General features: G+C 44.3%; 1 protein-coding gene across 1 annotated transcript; it reads right to left on the reverse strand.

Annotated features, from left to right (window-relative positions):
- Positions 1–2,226: 2,226 nt before the first annotated feature.
- On the reverse strand, positions 2,227–11,179 carry osgn1 (oxidative stress induced growth inhibitor 1). Its single transcript, XM_080000925.1, has 8 exons — positions 11,041–11,179; positions 7,718–7,780; positions 6,702–6,838; positions 6,366–6,557; positions 5,778–5,869; positions 4,720–4,919; positions 4,260–4,603; positions 2,227–3,874 (listed from the first exon to the last, which is right to left on the reverse strand). The coding sequence occupies exons 2-8, from the start codon at positions 7,773–7,775 to the stop codon at positions 3,383–3,385; spliced, it is 1,515 nt and encodes a 504-aa protein (XP_079857051.1). The 5' UTR covers positions 7,776–7,780; positions 11,041–11,179; the 3' UTR covers positions 2,227–3,382.
- Positions 11,180–14,901: the final 3,722 nt, after the last annotated feature.

Consider the following 14,901-nt stretch of genomic DNA (forward strand, 5'->3'; position numbering starts at 1 on the left):
ACAACAACAATAATAATAATAATAATAATAATAATAGTAATAATAATAATAGTAATAACAACAACAACAATAATAATAATAATAATAATAATAATAGTAATAATAATAATAGTAATAACAACAACAACAATAATAATAATAATAATAATAATAATAATAATAGTAATACCAACAATAATAATAATAATAATAATAATAATAATAGTAATACCAACAATAATAATAATAATAATAATAATAATAATAGCAATAATTATTTTTTTTCACAGTATTTTTCTGAAGTACCTTTTCTTGGATTATTGTTTCTGACCTTGACGACTGTATTTTCAGACAATGCTTTCTCTCATGTTTCTTTATTGGCTAATTTTCGGTATTTGTAACAATCTGTTATTACTTTTTATAACAATGATATATTTCATTTTAGAAATTTCGAAATACATGTTAATTGTGATTACTTCTTTAAAGTATTTCTTATGCCTGTAATCTACAATGGTAAAATTTAGTTGAATAGATGACTTGGCTAAATTGTAACGCAAACAACATTTATGGAACTTTAACATTAATTTAGAATGAGAATTATTGTGGCAGAGCTTGTCATTATGAACACGTTGTGTCTTTTCATTACAGTCTCAGGAAACTGTTGACACGACCTTTACCCTGCTGCGCTGAGCTACAACCGGAGTCTCAGTGAAGGCAGGTGAAGTTGGATCTCGTATACGTCAATTATGAGTGTTCACGCCGATTTACGATAATTGTATAATTTACATAATTTGTTTGTTGACTTTTTCACTTGGATTACATTTCAGTAAGTTACATTTCCATGAAATACCAAAACGTTGTGGTATTTCTGTGGGTAATTACCATCGCCAGCTTCTAGTTTTCTGACGCCTCGCTGGATGTTGAACGCATCACTCAGTCGCACGTTTCAGTGTTTTCGAGGGAGGCGCTGACGACGTTCGAAGGATTATTTCTTATTGTAGTTTTCATGAATCCGGCAAAGTAATGTGAAGCAAGTATTAAAAATATCAATGTAACAGATCTAGTGACATCTAGCAGGTAAGAAGTTTTATAAATATACACGTAAATCCATAGTGTGGTAACGTCTGAACACGACAGTGACCGAGACCACGCCCACACTGGACACGGTCCAACTGCACATTCTCAACCAGAACCTGTACATTTATAGTCAATAATATGACGTCATAAAGCGTCTTACTGTAAATATGATTTATAGTAAACAATACCATGTCATAAAGCATCTTACTGTAAATATAATTTATAGTAATTAATATGATGTCATAAAGCATCTTACTGTAAATATAATTTATAGTAATTAATATGTCATAAAGCCTCTTACTGTAAATATAATTTATAGTAATAAATAGGATGATGCCATAAAGCCTCTTACTGTAAATATAATTTAGTCAATAATACGATGTCATAAAGCGTCCTACTGTAAATATAATTTATAGTAATTAATGTGATGTCATAAAGCATCTTACTGTAAATATAATTTAGTCAATAATATGATGTCATAAAGCCTCTTACTGTAAATATAATTTATAGTAATAAATATGATGTCATAAAGCCTCTTACTGTAAATATAATTATAGTAATTAATATGATGATGTCATAAAGCATCTCAACGTGAATATAATTGATAGTAAATAATATGATGTCAAAGCATCTTACTGTAAATATTTTTGATAGTAAATAATGTCATAAAGCACCGTCGGTGTTTGAATAATTGTAAGTCGCTTTGGATAAAAGCGTCTGCTAAATGTAATGTAATCTCACTGTGAATATAATTGATAGTAAATAATGTCATAAAACATCTACTGTAAATATCACTGATAGTAAATAATATGATGACGTCATAAAGCGTCCTACTGTAAATATCATTTCCTTCATTTCAGAACCAGACGTGTCAGTTTCCCAAGAGCAACTGAATATTTGGGCTCAAAGTTGTTTGGTTTTTCACTCATTTCTGCTTCAGATGTGGATGAAAGTCAAAGCATGAGATCCTGGTGACATAGCGGCTCAAACGACGCCTCAACCATGTCCGTCGCTCCTGCTGAAGTAGGTTCCAGATAGTTTTAGATTTCAAAGTTCAGAGAATTTTCCCATAATAAAAAATAAATCTAAAGTAATAATAAAAAAATAACAGTAATAACACTAAAATAAAGATATAATAAAATAATAACAGACAGAGGCATCAGTCGGTACAAAGTATTTTTTATCAAACAAAGTACAGAAATACTTTTCATCTGAGCGATGGAACAGATTCACAATAAAACTCAAGTTTGTCTGAGACGCTGAATCATCACATTTGGAAAACAATTGGAGGGGACACACACACACACACACACACACACACACACACACACACACACACACACACACACACACACACACACACACACACACACACACACACACACACACACACACACACTATAATTATCATTTTATTATCATTCATTTCTGTTTCACATTGAGAACCCAAACCCTTCTGGACAGGGAACAGGAAAGAGGGGAAACAGGAAGGAGAACAACAAGCTGATTCACTTCCTGTGACATGAAGGTTTTGGTTCCACGCTCGTTCTTCCCAACAAAGGTTCAGAAATGATGGAAAAATAAATATCTGGGAAATCTTTTTCCTTCTCTTCAGAAGGAGACTCAGTGCACAACATTGAGACTAGAAACATCATAAAAGCCGTTCTTCCTGAAAGCCCGAGAGCGGAGGAAGCCGTTTCAGAACCAGGATTTGTGCTTGTTCTGGGAGAACGTGAGCGATGAGGTAACGTTGTGAGCGGGGAACAGCCTCTGCCTGGAGCGGGCGTGGCCCGGAGCCGCTGGGAGGAGGAGGAACGTCTGCACATTCAACATTTCATGGAGATTCAATCCAACGGAGCGAAGCTGCAGCAGCATCTCCAGGTGAAACACAAGCTTCTATTACCACAACCGAACTGAACCGATTTATCTGTCACTTAGCGGCTGGTTCTGTCCATGAAGAAGAACTGACGTTTAAAACAGACGCAGGATATTTCCAGTTGGGTCAGAAGGTGACGTCGCTCTTTCTTCTTTTGTAATTTGTGGTTTTCACCAAATCCTGGAACAAACACCAAGTAGCAGCTGGTGCTGTTGAGCCCCTTTTCAGAAAAGTTGCTGCAGAATCGACAGTGACAGAAAAACCCTGAAACCTAAACACCACCACCCCCTCTCTCCTTCTAGTTGACCCCTGGGGCCACGCCCTTCTGTGGACAAGGCCCGATCCAGTCAGGCAACAGTCTGGTCCGGTGCTGCCTGGACCGTCTTCACCTCCGGGACCGGAGCCGCTTGGCCAAGAACGACCGGCTCCGTGTGGTCCAGTCCGTCCGGGCTACGAGTCCACCACGCATTCCGTCCGTCTGTCCGTCCCCGCATCCGCCCGTCTCTCGGCAGGGAGCCCCGCCCGCCGCCTGCGGGCCAGGTCGCTGGCGATGGCCAAAGCGCCGCCCTTCAGGAAGCGGACAAAGTTCTCCCCGACCAGCGGCCCCATGGCGTACAGGTCTGGGGCGCCGGGCGCCACCACCCGGTAGGTGAAGGGCTCCACCTCAATGGGGTTCCGGCGGCAGCTGACGGGGCGCTCGGGGTCCACGGCCAGCGCCCGGCCCCCGTCCGGCAGGAACGACAGGTTGGGGTGCGAGCCGATCAGAACCAGTGCCATGGAGACCTGGACCACGGTGCGCCGGCCCGACTCCGCCTCCAGCACGCACTTGCGGTCGGGTCGGAACGCCAGCACCCGGTGACGAGGGAAGCTGAGGTACCCGGGGTACGACGGGGGGAGGAGCTGGTCGTCCCGGTGCTGCTGCTGCAGCATCATCTGGTGGACCTGAGGGGACACAGCATCCTTCATCAGACGCAACATCATCCTCCATCAGACGCAACATCATCCTCCATCAGACGCAACATCATCCTCCATCAGACGCAACATCATCCTCCATCAGACGCAACATCATCCTCCATCAGACGCAACATCATCCTCCATCATCCTCCATCAGACGCAACATCATCCTCCATCAGACGCAACATCATCCTCCATCAGACGCAACATCATCCTCCATCAGACGCAACATCATCCTCCATCAGACGCAACATCATCCTCCATCATCCTCCATCAGACGCAACATCATCCTCCATCAGACGCAACATCCTTCATCTCTAAAAACTCGGAGCTGAAGTTTGGAACCTTGGAGCTTTCTGGGTGATTTCCTCACCTTGTGGTACTCTGGGTAGAGCAGCTTGGGCAGCTGGTTGAAGATGAGGGCGGGGTCGGTGACGGAGCGGCGGAAGGCGTGGTAGACGGGCGTGGTCAGGTGGTGAGCGGCCAGGACGGCGTCGGCGGCCGTAAGCCCCGCCCCCACCACCAGCACGGGGTCGGACGACTGGTCGAGCTCCCCGCGGGAGATGGCGCCTTCCAGCTCCCAGAAGGAGTGGCACACAAAGGGCAGCGACTCACCGTCCACACCCAGACGAGCTGGGATGTCGTGGGTTCCCGTCGCCAAGACAACGCTGTGAGCACGGACCGAGAAAGGGATGTTGTCAGAAAGAGCAGAGCCACCTGCAGGAGGAGGAGAAGGAGGTGGAGGAGGTGGAGGTCAGTTTGGCGTTGTCGTCAACCTGTTGTGACATAATCAATGGCGTCGCTTCCCCCTAAAGAGGAAGAGCAGCTGTTACCGTCCAGATGCTGCCCCTCCCGCCGCTGCAGCCCCGTCACACTCCAGCAGGGTGGTGCCCCGTCCACGCCCCCACCCTGCCTAGTTACCGCGGTGACCACGGTGCCACAGGCGAAGCTGCGCCCCAATGCCTTCTGGGAAACGTAGTGCTGGTAGTAGGAGGCGATCTCTGCGGGCGTGGCACGGTCGTTCCTCAGGTTCCTGAAAGACAGAAGGGTGGAGTCAAAGTGATGGAGATAGAGAAGGGTGGAGTCATGGTGGAGCGACAGAATGACAGAGCAACCACCCGAATGATACAATTAGAGCTGCGAGCGTCCATCCCAACCCGTTTAGATCTCACGGTGGAGGTTTAGTCCAAACCAGGTCAGAAGGTCAGTCACCACGCCCGTGCTGCCCCCACCCACCCCCACCTTGTGATGGAGCATCTTCCCCAAATGTCCTGACGACATGAACCTGAACCTTGAGTTGTGAGCCGTCATGTGATTGGCAGGTAAACATGTCCAGGTGTACATGTCGGCCATGTCGGCACCGCCCATCAGCAGGTAAAACACGTTTGGTGTTTGTGGAGCCTCCAACGTCACATCTGCACATTCTACGTCACATCCACGTTCCCATTCAGATCTGTGAGGATTCCATGTATTACGGCCAATTTTGTATGAGACCACGCCCGTTGTCAAGTTGACGGTTAGTAGCCTTCATGGTACTTCTTGGTACTTCATGTCGAGCTCATTATGTTCTCGGTGAAATGCTGACAAAGCTTTCGCGGGGAAAAAAATGGTTTCAAAAAATCCAAAATGGCGGAACGTTGAGTGCGGAGGTTTGAGTGAGTTTGGGCAGAGTTTCATTTTTGTAAGAGCACATTGCCTGGACGTACTGACCAACCACCTTTTTAAACGTTAGCGTTTTAACTTTTAATTATAGCACCACCACCTGGTTGATCTGGAGAATTTGTTTGTGAACCGTTAGCAAGAAAATATCTCTCATGGGAAACTGTGCAAACATTTCTGAAGAACAACCTGAAAAATAATAATGAATTTTACAGTGACAGACAGAACTGACCGCCGCTTGTCTCTCATCCAGTCCTTCAGCTTGAGTCCAGGAAGCTCCATCCAGTTAGCGAGGCTAAGCGTTAGCATGGAGCCCTCCATGGCCTGCGAGAGACACACACACACACACACACACACACACACACACACACACACACACACACACACACACACACACACACACACACACACACACACACACACACACACACACACACACACACACACACACACACACACACACACACACACACACACTGTAGTTCTGTGCTGATGCTGCTGCCACTAGAGGGCACCAAACCAAAACACAGAAGGATCAGGCAGAACACTGGAACCTCCCAGAGCGATCAGTGAGACAGGTATTTTAGAGTTGAGCTGTGACTGTGACGTCCAGTTGGTTTGATCATGTGACTGATTGACTTTGTGCTCTGAACACTGAAATGCATGCTGGGATATCAGGTATAGAGTTGGGATATCAGAAACCCAACTCTGCGTGTTAACCGTGTTAGCACAGTGCATGGCTGCAGAGGGGATCAGCTAGCCTAGCTGCTGTGAAACCAGGGAAATTGACGGGTGGTGGCAGACGGGTGTCGTAACGTACGTGCCAGGCTCCACCGGGGGGGCCCTTCCCCAGCACCAGGTGGGGTGTGGCACGCTCCGCCTCATATCGCCATGATAACGGGGAGGCGTGGTCCAAGCCGAAGTCGCTGTCGGGCAACAGCAGCGAATCGAAGAGAACCGCCACTGGGTTGGAGGAGCGACCCTCCAGGCCCTCACACAGGTACTCCAGGTCCTGGAGGCATCATGATAACATGACTGTTACTGACAATATGACTATAATTAGATATGAATAATGATGTCATATACATCATATATATCAATTGTTAAAGATTAAAACCTACATTGATAAACGTTAGTGTTGGTGTGTTGGTGTTACCTGCTCCAGCAGGGGGAGGTGCGGCTGTTCTCCCAGCTTGCTTTGCAGCAGAGCATTGGGGTGAGACAGGTCGGGCGACAGGTAGGGGGTGTAACCCGAGAGCAGGTAGGACAGACAGATCCCGGACGGGCCGTTACCTAGGACACACACACACACACACACACACACACACACACGTTGAGAGCTAATCAATGACCATGTGACGCCTGAATACGTACGCCTGTGTGTGTGTGTACATGAACGTGTGTATGTGTATATTTGTGTACATGTACATGAATAAAGCAGCAGCACGTTCACGGTCGTTCAGTTTAAAATCTAAAATAAGAACTTTACATTTAAAAAACAGAACATTTTAAAATAATGTGAAATTATATTTTTATTTTGACTTTTTTGAATAAATCCAAGACTTCTATGTTTTTTGGAAAATAATTTTGTTAATGTTAAAAAAATGAATTTGAAGAACTTTGGAAAAGAAAACACATTTTGCAGTAAAAAATAAGTAAAGTTATGAGGTGTTTGTGTCAAAGTGCTGAGTCACTGTCATGATGTCACCACCCAACACATGATCCATTGTGTTTATTTATTAACACCTGTTACATCATCAACTAACTCTTTCCAATGTCTGAGATTTTCATTTGACCTGCTACACATGAGCAGACAGACAGGCAGTGAGACAACTAAACAGTCAGACAGGTCATCATTAACAAGTTGTTGAGTAACTTATAACGCCCGGTGCAGCAGTGCATTCTGGGAAATGTTCCAGTCCAACGAAGATCTGTCTGGTGTGTGTGTGTGTGTGTGTGTGAGGTGTGTGTGTAGGTGTGTGTGTTGGTGTGTGTGTGTGTGTGTGTGTGTTGGTGTGTAGGTGTGTGTGACGTGTGTGTGTTGGTGTGTCTGTGTGTGTGTGGGTGAGGTGTGTGTGAGGTGTGTGTGTGTGGGTGAGGTGTGTGTGTGAGGTGTGTGTGTGTGGTATGTGTGTGTGTGTGTGTGGTATGTGTGTGTGTGGTATGTTTTACCAATAATCACCACGGGCAGAATGTCTCCATCAGCAATTTCTTCATCATGTAGATCCATTTTGACTGGAGAGAGACAGACAGGTAGAGATGGAAAGACAGGGTTCATCATCATATTTATTATTGTTGTTGTTGTTGTTGTTGAACACCACGCCGACGGTGCGACCGCATGATGCCTTTGAAGTACCAGGAACGCGTGGGAAAACTAGACGCCAGGAAATGGTGCTTACTCCAGAAAGAGGTCGGCGCCTCCGGTTTCATGGTACCGTGACGCGTTGGAAGAGATCACCCACAGGAAGTCGTGGCCACTTAAATGACATCACTGGGTCAGTGTTGCCCCATACGGCGGCAACCGCTCAAACTTCCGTCACTACGTCATGATTGCCCCATGCGACACCCACGTCACCTGTCTGTCAGAGCGGCTGCGGCTGCACGTCCACAAAGCTCGCTGAAAAATGACCTCATCACAGGAATTGACAGATGTACTTGTACATATATGGGCAATCATTTGGTAAAATACAAAATGATTCACTTGATGACATCACAGCCAGCGACAGTTTGTCACAGGACCGATATTACCAAAATACATACGTTTATCATTTTATAAACACAACCCTCCTGAACAGTGTTGGTGTTAAATACCTACATCTAACACCACGTTGGAAAACACGCTTTTATTTGACAATTTCATATAAGTTGTAAATGGTTTTTTTGATGACTGAGGATTGCCATTTTTAATAATACGCAATTACTACATGTCATCTTATAAAAACTGAAAACTGATATTTAATTGTTGAATAAAACAGTGATCTGTCTTCTTCATTCTCCCAATGCGTTGTATAAATAATAAACAGTTTGATTTCCATACATTCAACCGTCTAAAATTTACCATTCAACTTTGTCAATGTTGTAACTAGTGTCAGTGGAAAAAGATGTTTTACTGAACCTCAACAACCTCCAGATGCTGTTCAAACTATAATGTACAAATAATTGAGCTTCTGTCGCACAATTCAGCCATGAAGACACGTCACACAGGACCGAGACTATTTTGGCCGAGAGTTGGAAGATTGTTCTGGACGACAAACTGGGATCAGAATCAAAATGAACTCAGGTCGTTTGATGCCGGAAAATCTGTAATAAGTGTAATAAGGAAAATGTAATAAGTACCTAACATGGCTTAGAAGGACCCTGTGTATTGCTGCCTGCAGCTATATTTATTATTATTAGTATTATATTTATTATTATTATCAATAATATTACTATTATTATTATATTTATTATAACTATTATTATCACATTTGTGGGCAATATGCCTTTCCAGAAGGTTTTGGGGATCAGCAGGGGGTTTTGGGGGCCGGCAGGGGGGCCTCAGAAGGCACCGTCGGGTGCAGGGCTTGTCCTCAAACACTGTGACATCAGCAGTCCTGGACTGAAGCCAAATGCTCTTATATAACTTTCTGCCTGTTTGCATACGTGCCTGTCTGTCTCTCTGCCTGTCTGACCTATTTTAGTGACCTATTGTCCTCTCATGTTACTAGAACAACTGCAAGTCCTCCGTCAGGTCCTCAGGTGGAGGTGGAGTGGCTGCTTCTGTATGAACTTTGTGCCAAATGATGACAAACAAAATCTAAAAATGAACAAAACCATTATCATCGTCATATATTATTGTTATCATCACCATCATTATATGTATTATTATCAAGAAGAGCAAAGAAACAAGTTTGCAAAAACATACTGCTTCATCTTTTAGACTTATTTTGGAAGTAAAACTACTACAACTCAACCCACTGACCACATGGCTCGTCTGCTTTGGACCTTTCTAAATTGACGCTCGGGGGCGGGGCTTAAGGAGGACCACGCCCCCATTAGAATGTTACATTTAGCTGTACTTTTATACTTCTTTGTTCTCAATCATGAAACGGGATTATGATTTGGAATGATCATGACTTCATTTGTTAAAAGAGAGATCTTACACACACGATTAACTTTACAAGGTCTTATATTTAGTCGTCCATTCTGAGGTTTATTTCATTTCAGCAATTATTAACAGTTCTTACTTTATTTTTATGTTGCTTCACTATTAATGCCAAGCTGTGACACTGAGATGAAGTGGCTCTCAATCCATCCATTTAAATACACCCAGGGAGCTGCTCTCTCTAAACGTCCATCTGTCCTAGCACCGGCTCCTAACAGGATTTTAATTATCACCGGACGGAAGAGAAGCCACCGCCCGCCCCCACCTGTCTGCCTCCACCTGTCTGCCCCCACCTGTCTGCCCCACTGAAGAGCTCTATCAACCACACACACACACGCACACACACGCGCACACGCACGCGCACACACGCTGTATGTTGTTGTAACACTGCAGTTTAATCAAGTGTAATATTAATACAACATTATATAACATGAATACAATAGGAATTTATGGTGTACAGTATAACATAACACATTTATTATTATCTTTATCATCATCATCATCATCATTATTAGTATGATCATTATGATCATTATCATTATGATCATTATCATCATTATAACTATTATCATTATTATCATTATGATTATTATTATTCTTATTATTATCATTATGATTATGATTATCATTATGATTATTATTATTATCATTATTATCATCATCATTATGATTATTATTATGATTATCATTATGATTATCATTATTATCATCATCATTATGATTATGATTATTATTATTGTTATCATTATGATTATTATTATTATGATCATCATTATGATTATGATTATCATTATTATCATCATCATTATGATTATGATTATTATTATTATGATCATCATTATGATTGTTATGATTATCATTATTATCATCATCATTATGATTATGATTATTATGATTATCATTATTATCATCATCATTATGATTATGATTATTATTATCATCATCATTATGATTATGATTATTATGATTATTATTATTATCATCATCATTATGATTATGATTATTATTATCATTATTAATACAGTGCATCGTTCTGTGCAACATTCTGCAGTGACTCAGAGGTCGCGCATGCGCGTGGCCACATGCGTGCGCGGCTCTCCCCGCCCCCCGGTCCCCGGTCCCCGCCCCCGGTCCCCGCTCCACCGGCCAGTGCACAATGAGGCGACCCGGCCCCGGGGCTGCTGAGCCCGGTCCGCACGGCCCACGGCAGCAGCTAGGCTAGCTCATCCCCAGCGCGGACGTGCGTTCAGCTAGCACCGTTAGCATGCGGACACACCGTCCGGACGGAGGCTTCCCCCGCCGGGCAACGGAGCCCGGACTGTCCCTTTAACCGCGAATAGAAGCCGCTTACCGGGGCTCGGTCAGCCGGCGGAGGGCTCCTCTGTCCCGGTGTGTGTCCCGGCGCGGGTTCCTCCGTCGGAGCGCTGCCCGGAGGTGTCGTCGAGCCGCCGGCGGATCGGACGTGCGGATCTCCCCGGGCAACGAGCGGGACACGACGCGGCGCGCTGACAGGCGCTGCTCGGCGGTATTTATAGCGCCGCACCGCGCACAGCGCCGACCAATGGCGAGCCGCGGCACGGCAGTGACGTCACCGCGCCGCGTAGAACTGGGCGTGGTCTTAAAAATAAACAGTAAAGCGCTGCATCGTGTCACCGTGATTCCGTCATGATTTTATTTCATTATTTCCTGTTAAGATATGACACTATTTTTAAAATGTAATGAATGAAGCGACTTCATTTATCTTCGTAATGGGACATTTATTGGACGACAATCAACTCCCTGCTCGGCTCTGCTCGGAGCGCGTATTTATTTTCCCTTTCTTGGTTTTAAACATTTATTTTATTTGATGTTATATTCATTAAATGACTGTTTTAAAGATTTTATTCTCAACGGAATCTGTGTTGTTGTTGTTTTACCATTTAAACCGCCGCGCTCGTCGCCTGGAAGCTTCTCGTCTGAGTCACTTCCGTGTTGTTTCTCTTCACCGCGGTCGTCTCTGATTGGCTGACGGGTAGCGAGGCAGACGAGAGGACCAATCGGAGGCGGCCTCGTGGGCAGTGCGTCTTCAGAGCTATCCAATCAGGACGGGGGGGGCACAGCGGGGTTACGTAAAGGCCACTGTGATGGGAGTTGCGGCTCTTTTTACTGAGTCGGATTCTTTGGCTCAGCAACAAGAGTCGACTCGTTCCAATTCGGTAATGGTTGGTATAGGTGCACATATATGATTTATTATATATGTCATTATTATTCAATGGAATTATCATTTCCAGAATACCACAATTTTACATTATGTTCGGTATGAAAACCAACTAAAACCAAAAAATGTACAAGAACATTTCAATCATCATAGATCATCATTTTTCGTCAGGCTGATGGTTAAAAAATAACTCTTGTAGTTGTATAACAAGAATAACTCACTGGTTGAACAACAATGACGCCGCCCCATGCAGACACACACTCTATGCCTCAGTTTGGTTTGTGTCACATAATATGAAACAAAAATGTTATTTGTTGGTTGTTTGTCTCTTGACGCTGTTGCTCCTGGGGTCCTCCTCTCATTCTGTGTGGTGGGCCGCAGGAGGGCGTGGTCACTTGAAGGAGCCGGCTCAGAGGCCTCCGCCTCTCTAACGGGTGAAGCCCGTCAGGGAGTGAACTCTATGAGCTCACGTTATGTAACCTTCCCCCGTGTGTTGGAACATGCAGCCCCTCCATGTCCACAGGCACCACCGAGGAAACCTGTGTTATAAAACATGACGTGCTGACTCACTGAGCGGAGCAGGAGGTGGAGCAGGAGGGGCCTCGTACCCCTCCTTCGACGGCTGTTGGAAGTTAAAAAGTAAAAAATAAAAAACAATAAACAAAATAATAAAAATAAAATATAAATAAAAAAATAAAAAATGAAATAAGATTAAATTGGAGGATGAAGAAAGCACATCTTTGGCCGTTTATCCGTCTATAAATATTAAATAATAACCCAAACCAGTAGACTGCCGACAAGTGGGGATGCACTTCCACAAAATATTAGTCATTGTGAACTAGTTTTAAACTGGTAATAAACTGGTAATAAACAAGTGATTAACTTGTAATAAACTAGTAGAAATCTAGTAGTTACCTAGTAGTAAACTAGTAGTAAACTAGTAGTAAACTAGTAATAAACTAGTCGTAAACTCCTGCAAGCGAGGGAGGACTTACTGAATGATGAACGACAGGAAGGGAGAGAGGACTTCCTAGACGACAGGGAGTGAGGGAGGACTTCCTGAACGATGGAAGGACAGGACTTCCTGAACATTAAACAGCAGGAAGCGAGGGAGGACTTCCTGGATGACAGGAAGTGAGGGAGGACTTCCTGAACGTTAAACAGCAGGAAGCGAGGGAGGACTTCCTGGATGACAGGAAGTGAGGGAGGACTTCCTGAACGTTAAACAGCAGGAAGCGAGGGAGGACTTCCTGGATGACAGGAAGTGAGGGAGGACTTCCTGAACGTTAAACAGCAGGAAGCGAGGGAGGACTTCCTGAACGTTAAACAGCAGGAAGCGAGGGAGGACTTCCTGGAAGACAGGCAGTGAAGGAGAATCTCCTGAATGACAGGAAGAGAGGGAGGACTTCCTGGATGACAGGAAGAGAGGGAGGACTTCCTGGATGACAGGAAGTGAGGGAGGACTTCCTGGAAGACAGGCAGTGAAGGAGAATCTCCTGGATGACAGGAAGAGAGGGAGGACTTCCTGGATGACAGGAAGTGAGGGAGTTCTTCCTGGATTACAGGAAGTGAGGGAGGACTTCCTGGACCAGGAAAGCTCTAGATCCAGGTTCGTAGACGCTCAGGTTTCAGGTTCTCACGGTGCCAGGAGCTGCAGCTGCAGGAGACCAGCACCAACACGTAGCTCTGTATGGATCATTAGAGCATATTATAGGATGCCCTGATGATCAGGAATGTGCTAGAACAATGGATGCTCTGAAGTCAATTTCATTTGAAAAGCTCTCACAGGACAGTCCAGAGGGCTTCAACTGCATTACTTTACTGTAACACATTACTTTACTGTAACAGATGACTTTCCGTAACAGATGACTTTATTGATTTACTGTTTACTGCTGTAGTTTCATGCCAGTGTAGTTTCTTGCTGGTGTAGTGTATTGCTGGTGTAGTTTATTACCAGTGTAGTATATTGGTGGTGTAGTTTATTACCAGTGTAGTTTTTGCTGGTGTAGTTTCTCGCCGGTTTAGTTTGTTGCCAGTATAGTTTCTTTCTGGTGTCGTTTATTGCTGGTGTAGTTCCTTACCGGTGTAGTTTATTGCGAGTGTAGTTCATTGCGGGTGTAGTATATTGTGGCTGCAGTTTATTGCCAGTGTAGTTTATTGACGGTGTCATTTATTGTGGGTGTAGTTTCTTGCCGGTATAGTTTCTTACCGGTGTAGTTCATTGTCGGTGTAGTTTCTTACCGGTTTATTTTTTTGCGGGTGTAATATATTGCAGGTTTAGTTTGTTGCCAGCGCTGTTTATTGCCAGTTAGCTTATTGCCGGTGTAGTATATTGCGGGTGTAGTTTGCTGTGTAGTTTCTTGATGAATTTGTTATGTGTTGATGAAGAAGGAGTGACCGCTGACGCTGACTTGAGTAAAATAATAGATTTATTACAAAAGAACAGCATCAGACCAGACTTTGCCTAGGACGTCCGGGAGAGAACTGAGCCGGGTGGATTCTCTGTCAAATGCAACTCTGGCGAGCCTTTTACACCGGCCCAAAGACAACATTCACCATTTGGTTCCCCTACTTAGGTCACAGGTCACATTTCACTTCCCTTCTCACCATTCTGGTTTCCCAGAATGCTTTGAGTTCTGATGGGTGAGCATGTGTGTGTGTGTGTGTACGTGTGTGTATGTGTGTGTGTGTTTGTACGTGTGTGTACATGTGTGTGTATGTGTATGTGTGTGTGTGTGTGTGTACGTGTGTGTGTGTGTGTGTACGTGTGTGTGTGTGTGTGTGTGTGTACGTGTGTGTGTGTGTGTGTATGTGTGTGTGTGTGTGTACATGTGTGTGTGTGTACGTGTGTGTGTGTGTGTGTGTGTGTGTGTGTGTGTACGTGTGTGTGTGTGTGTGTACGTGTGTGTGTGTGTGTGTGTATGTGTGTGTGTGTGTACATGTGTGTGTGTGTACGTGTGTGTGTGTGTGTGTGTGTGTGTGTGTACGTGTGTGTGTGTGTGTGTGTGTACGTGT

Source organism: Zeus faber (assembly GCF_960531495.2).
Source record: "Zeus faber genome assembly, chromosome: 5".
Lineage (NCBI taxonomy): Eukaryota > Metazoa > Chordata > Actinopteri > Zeiformes > Zeidae > Zeus > Zeus faber.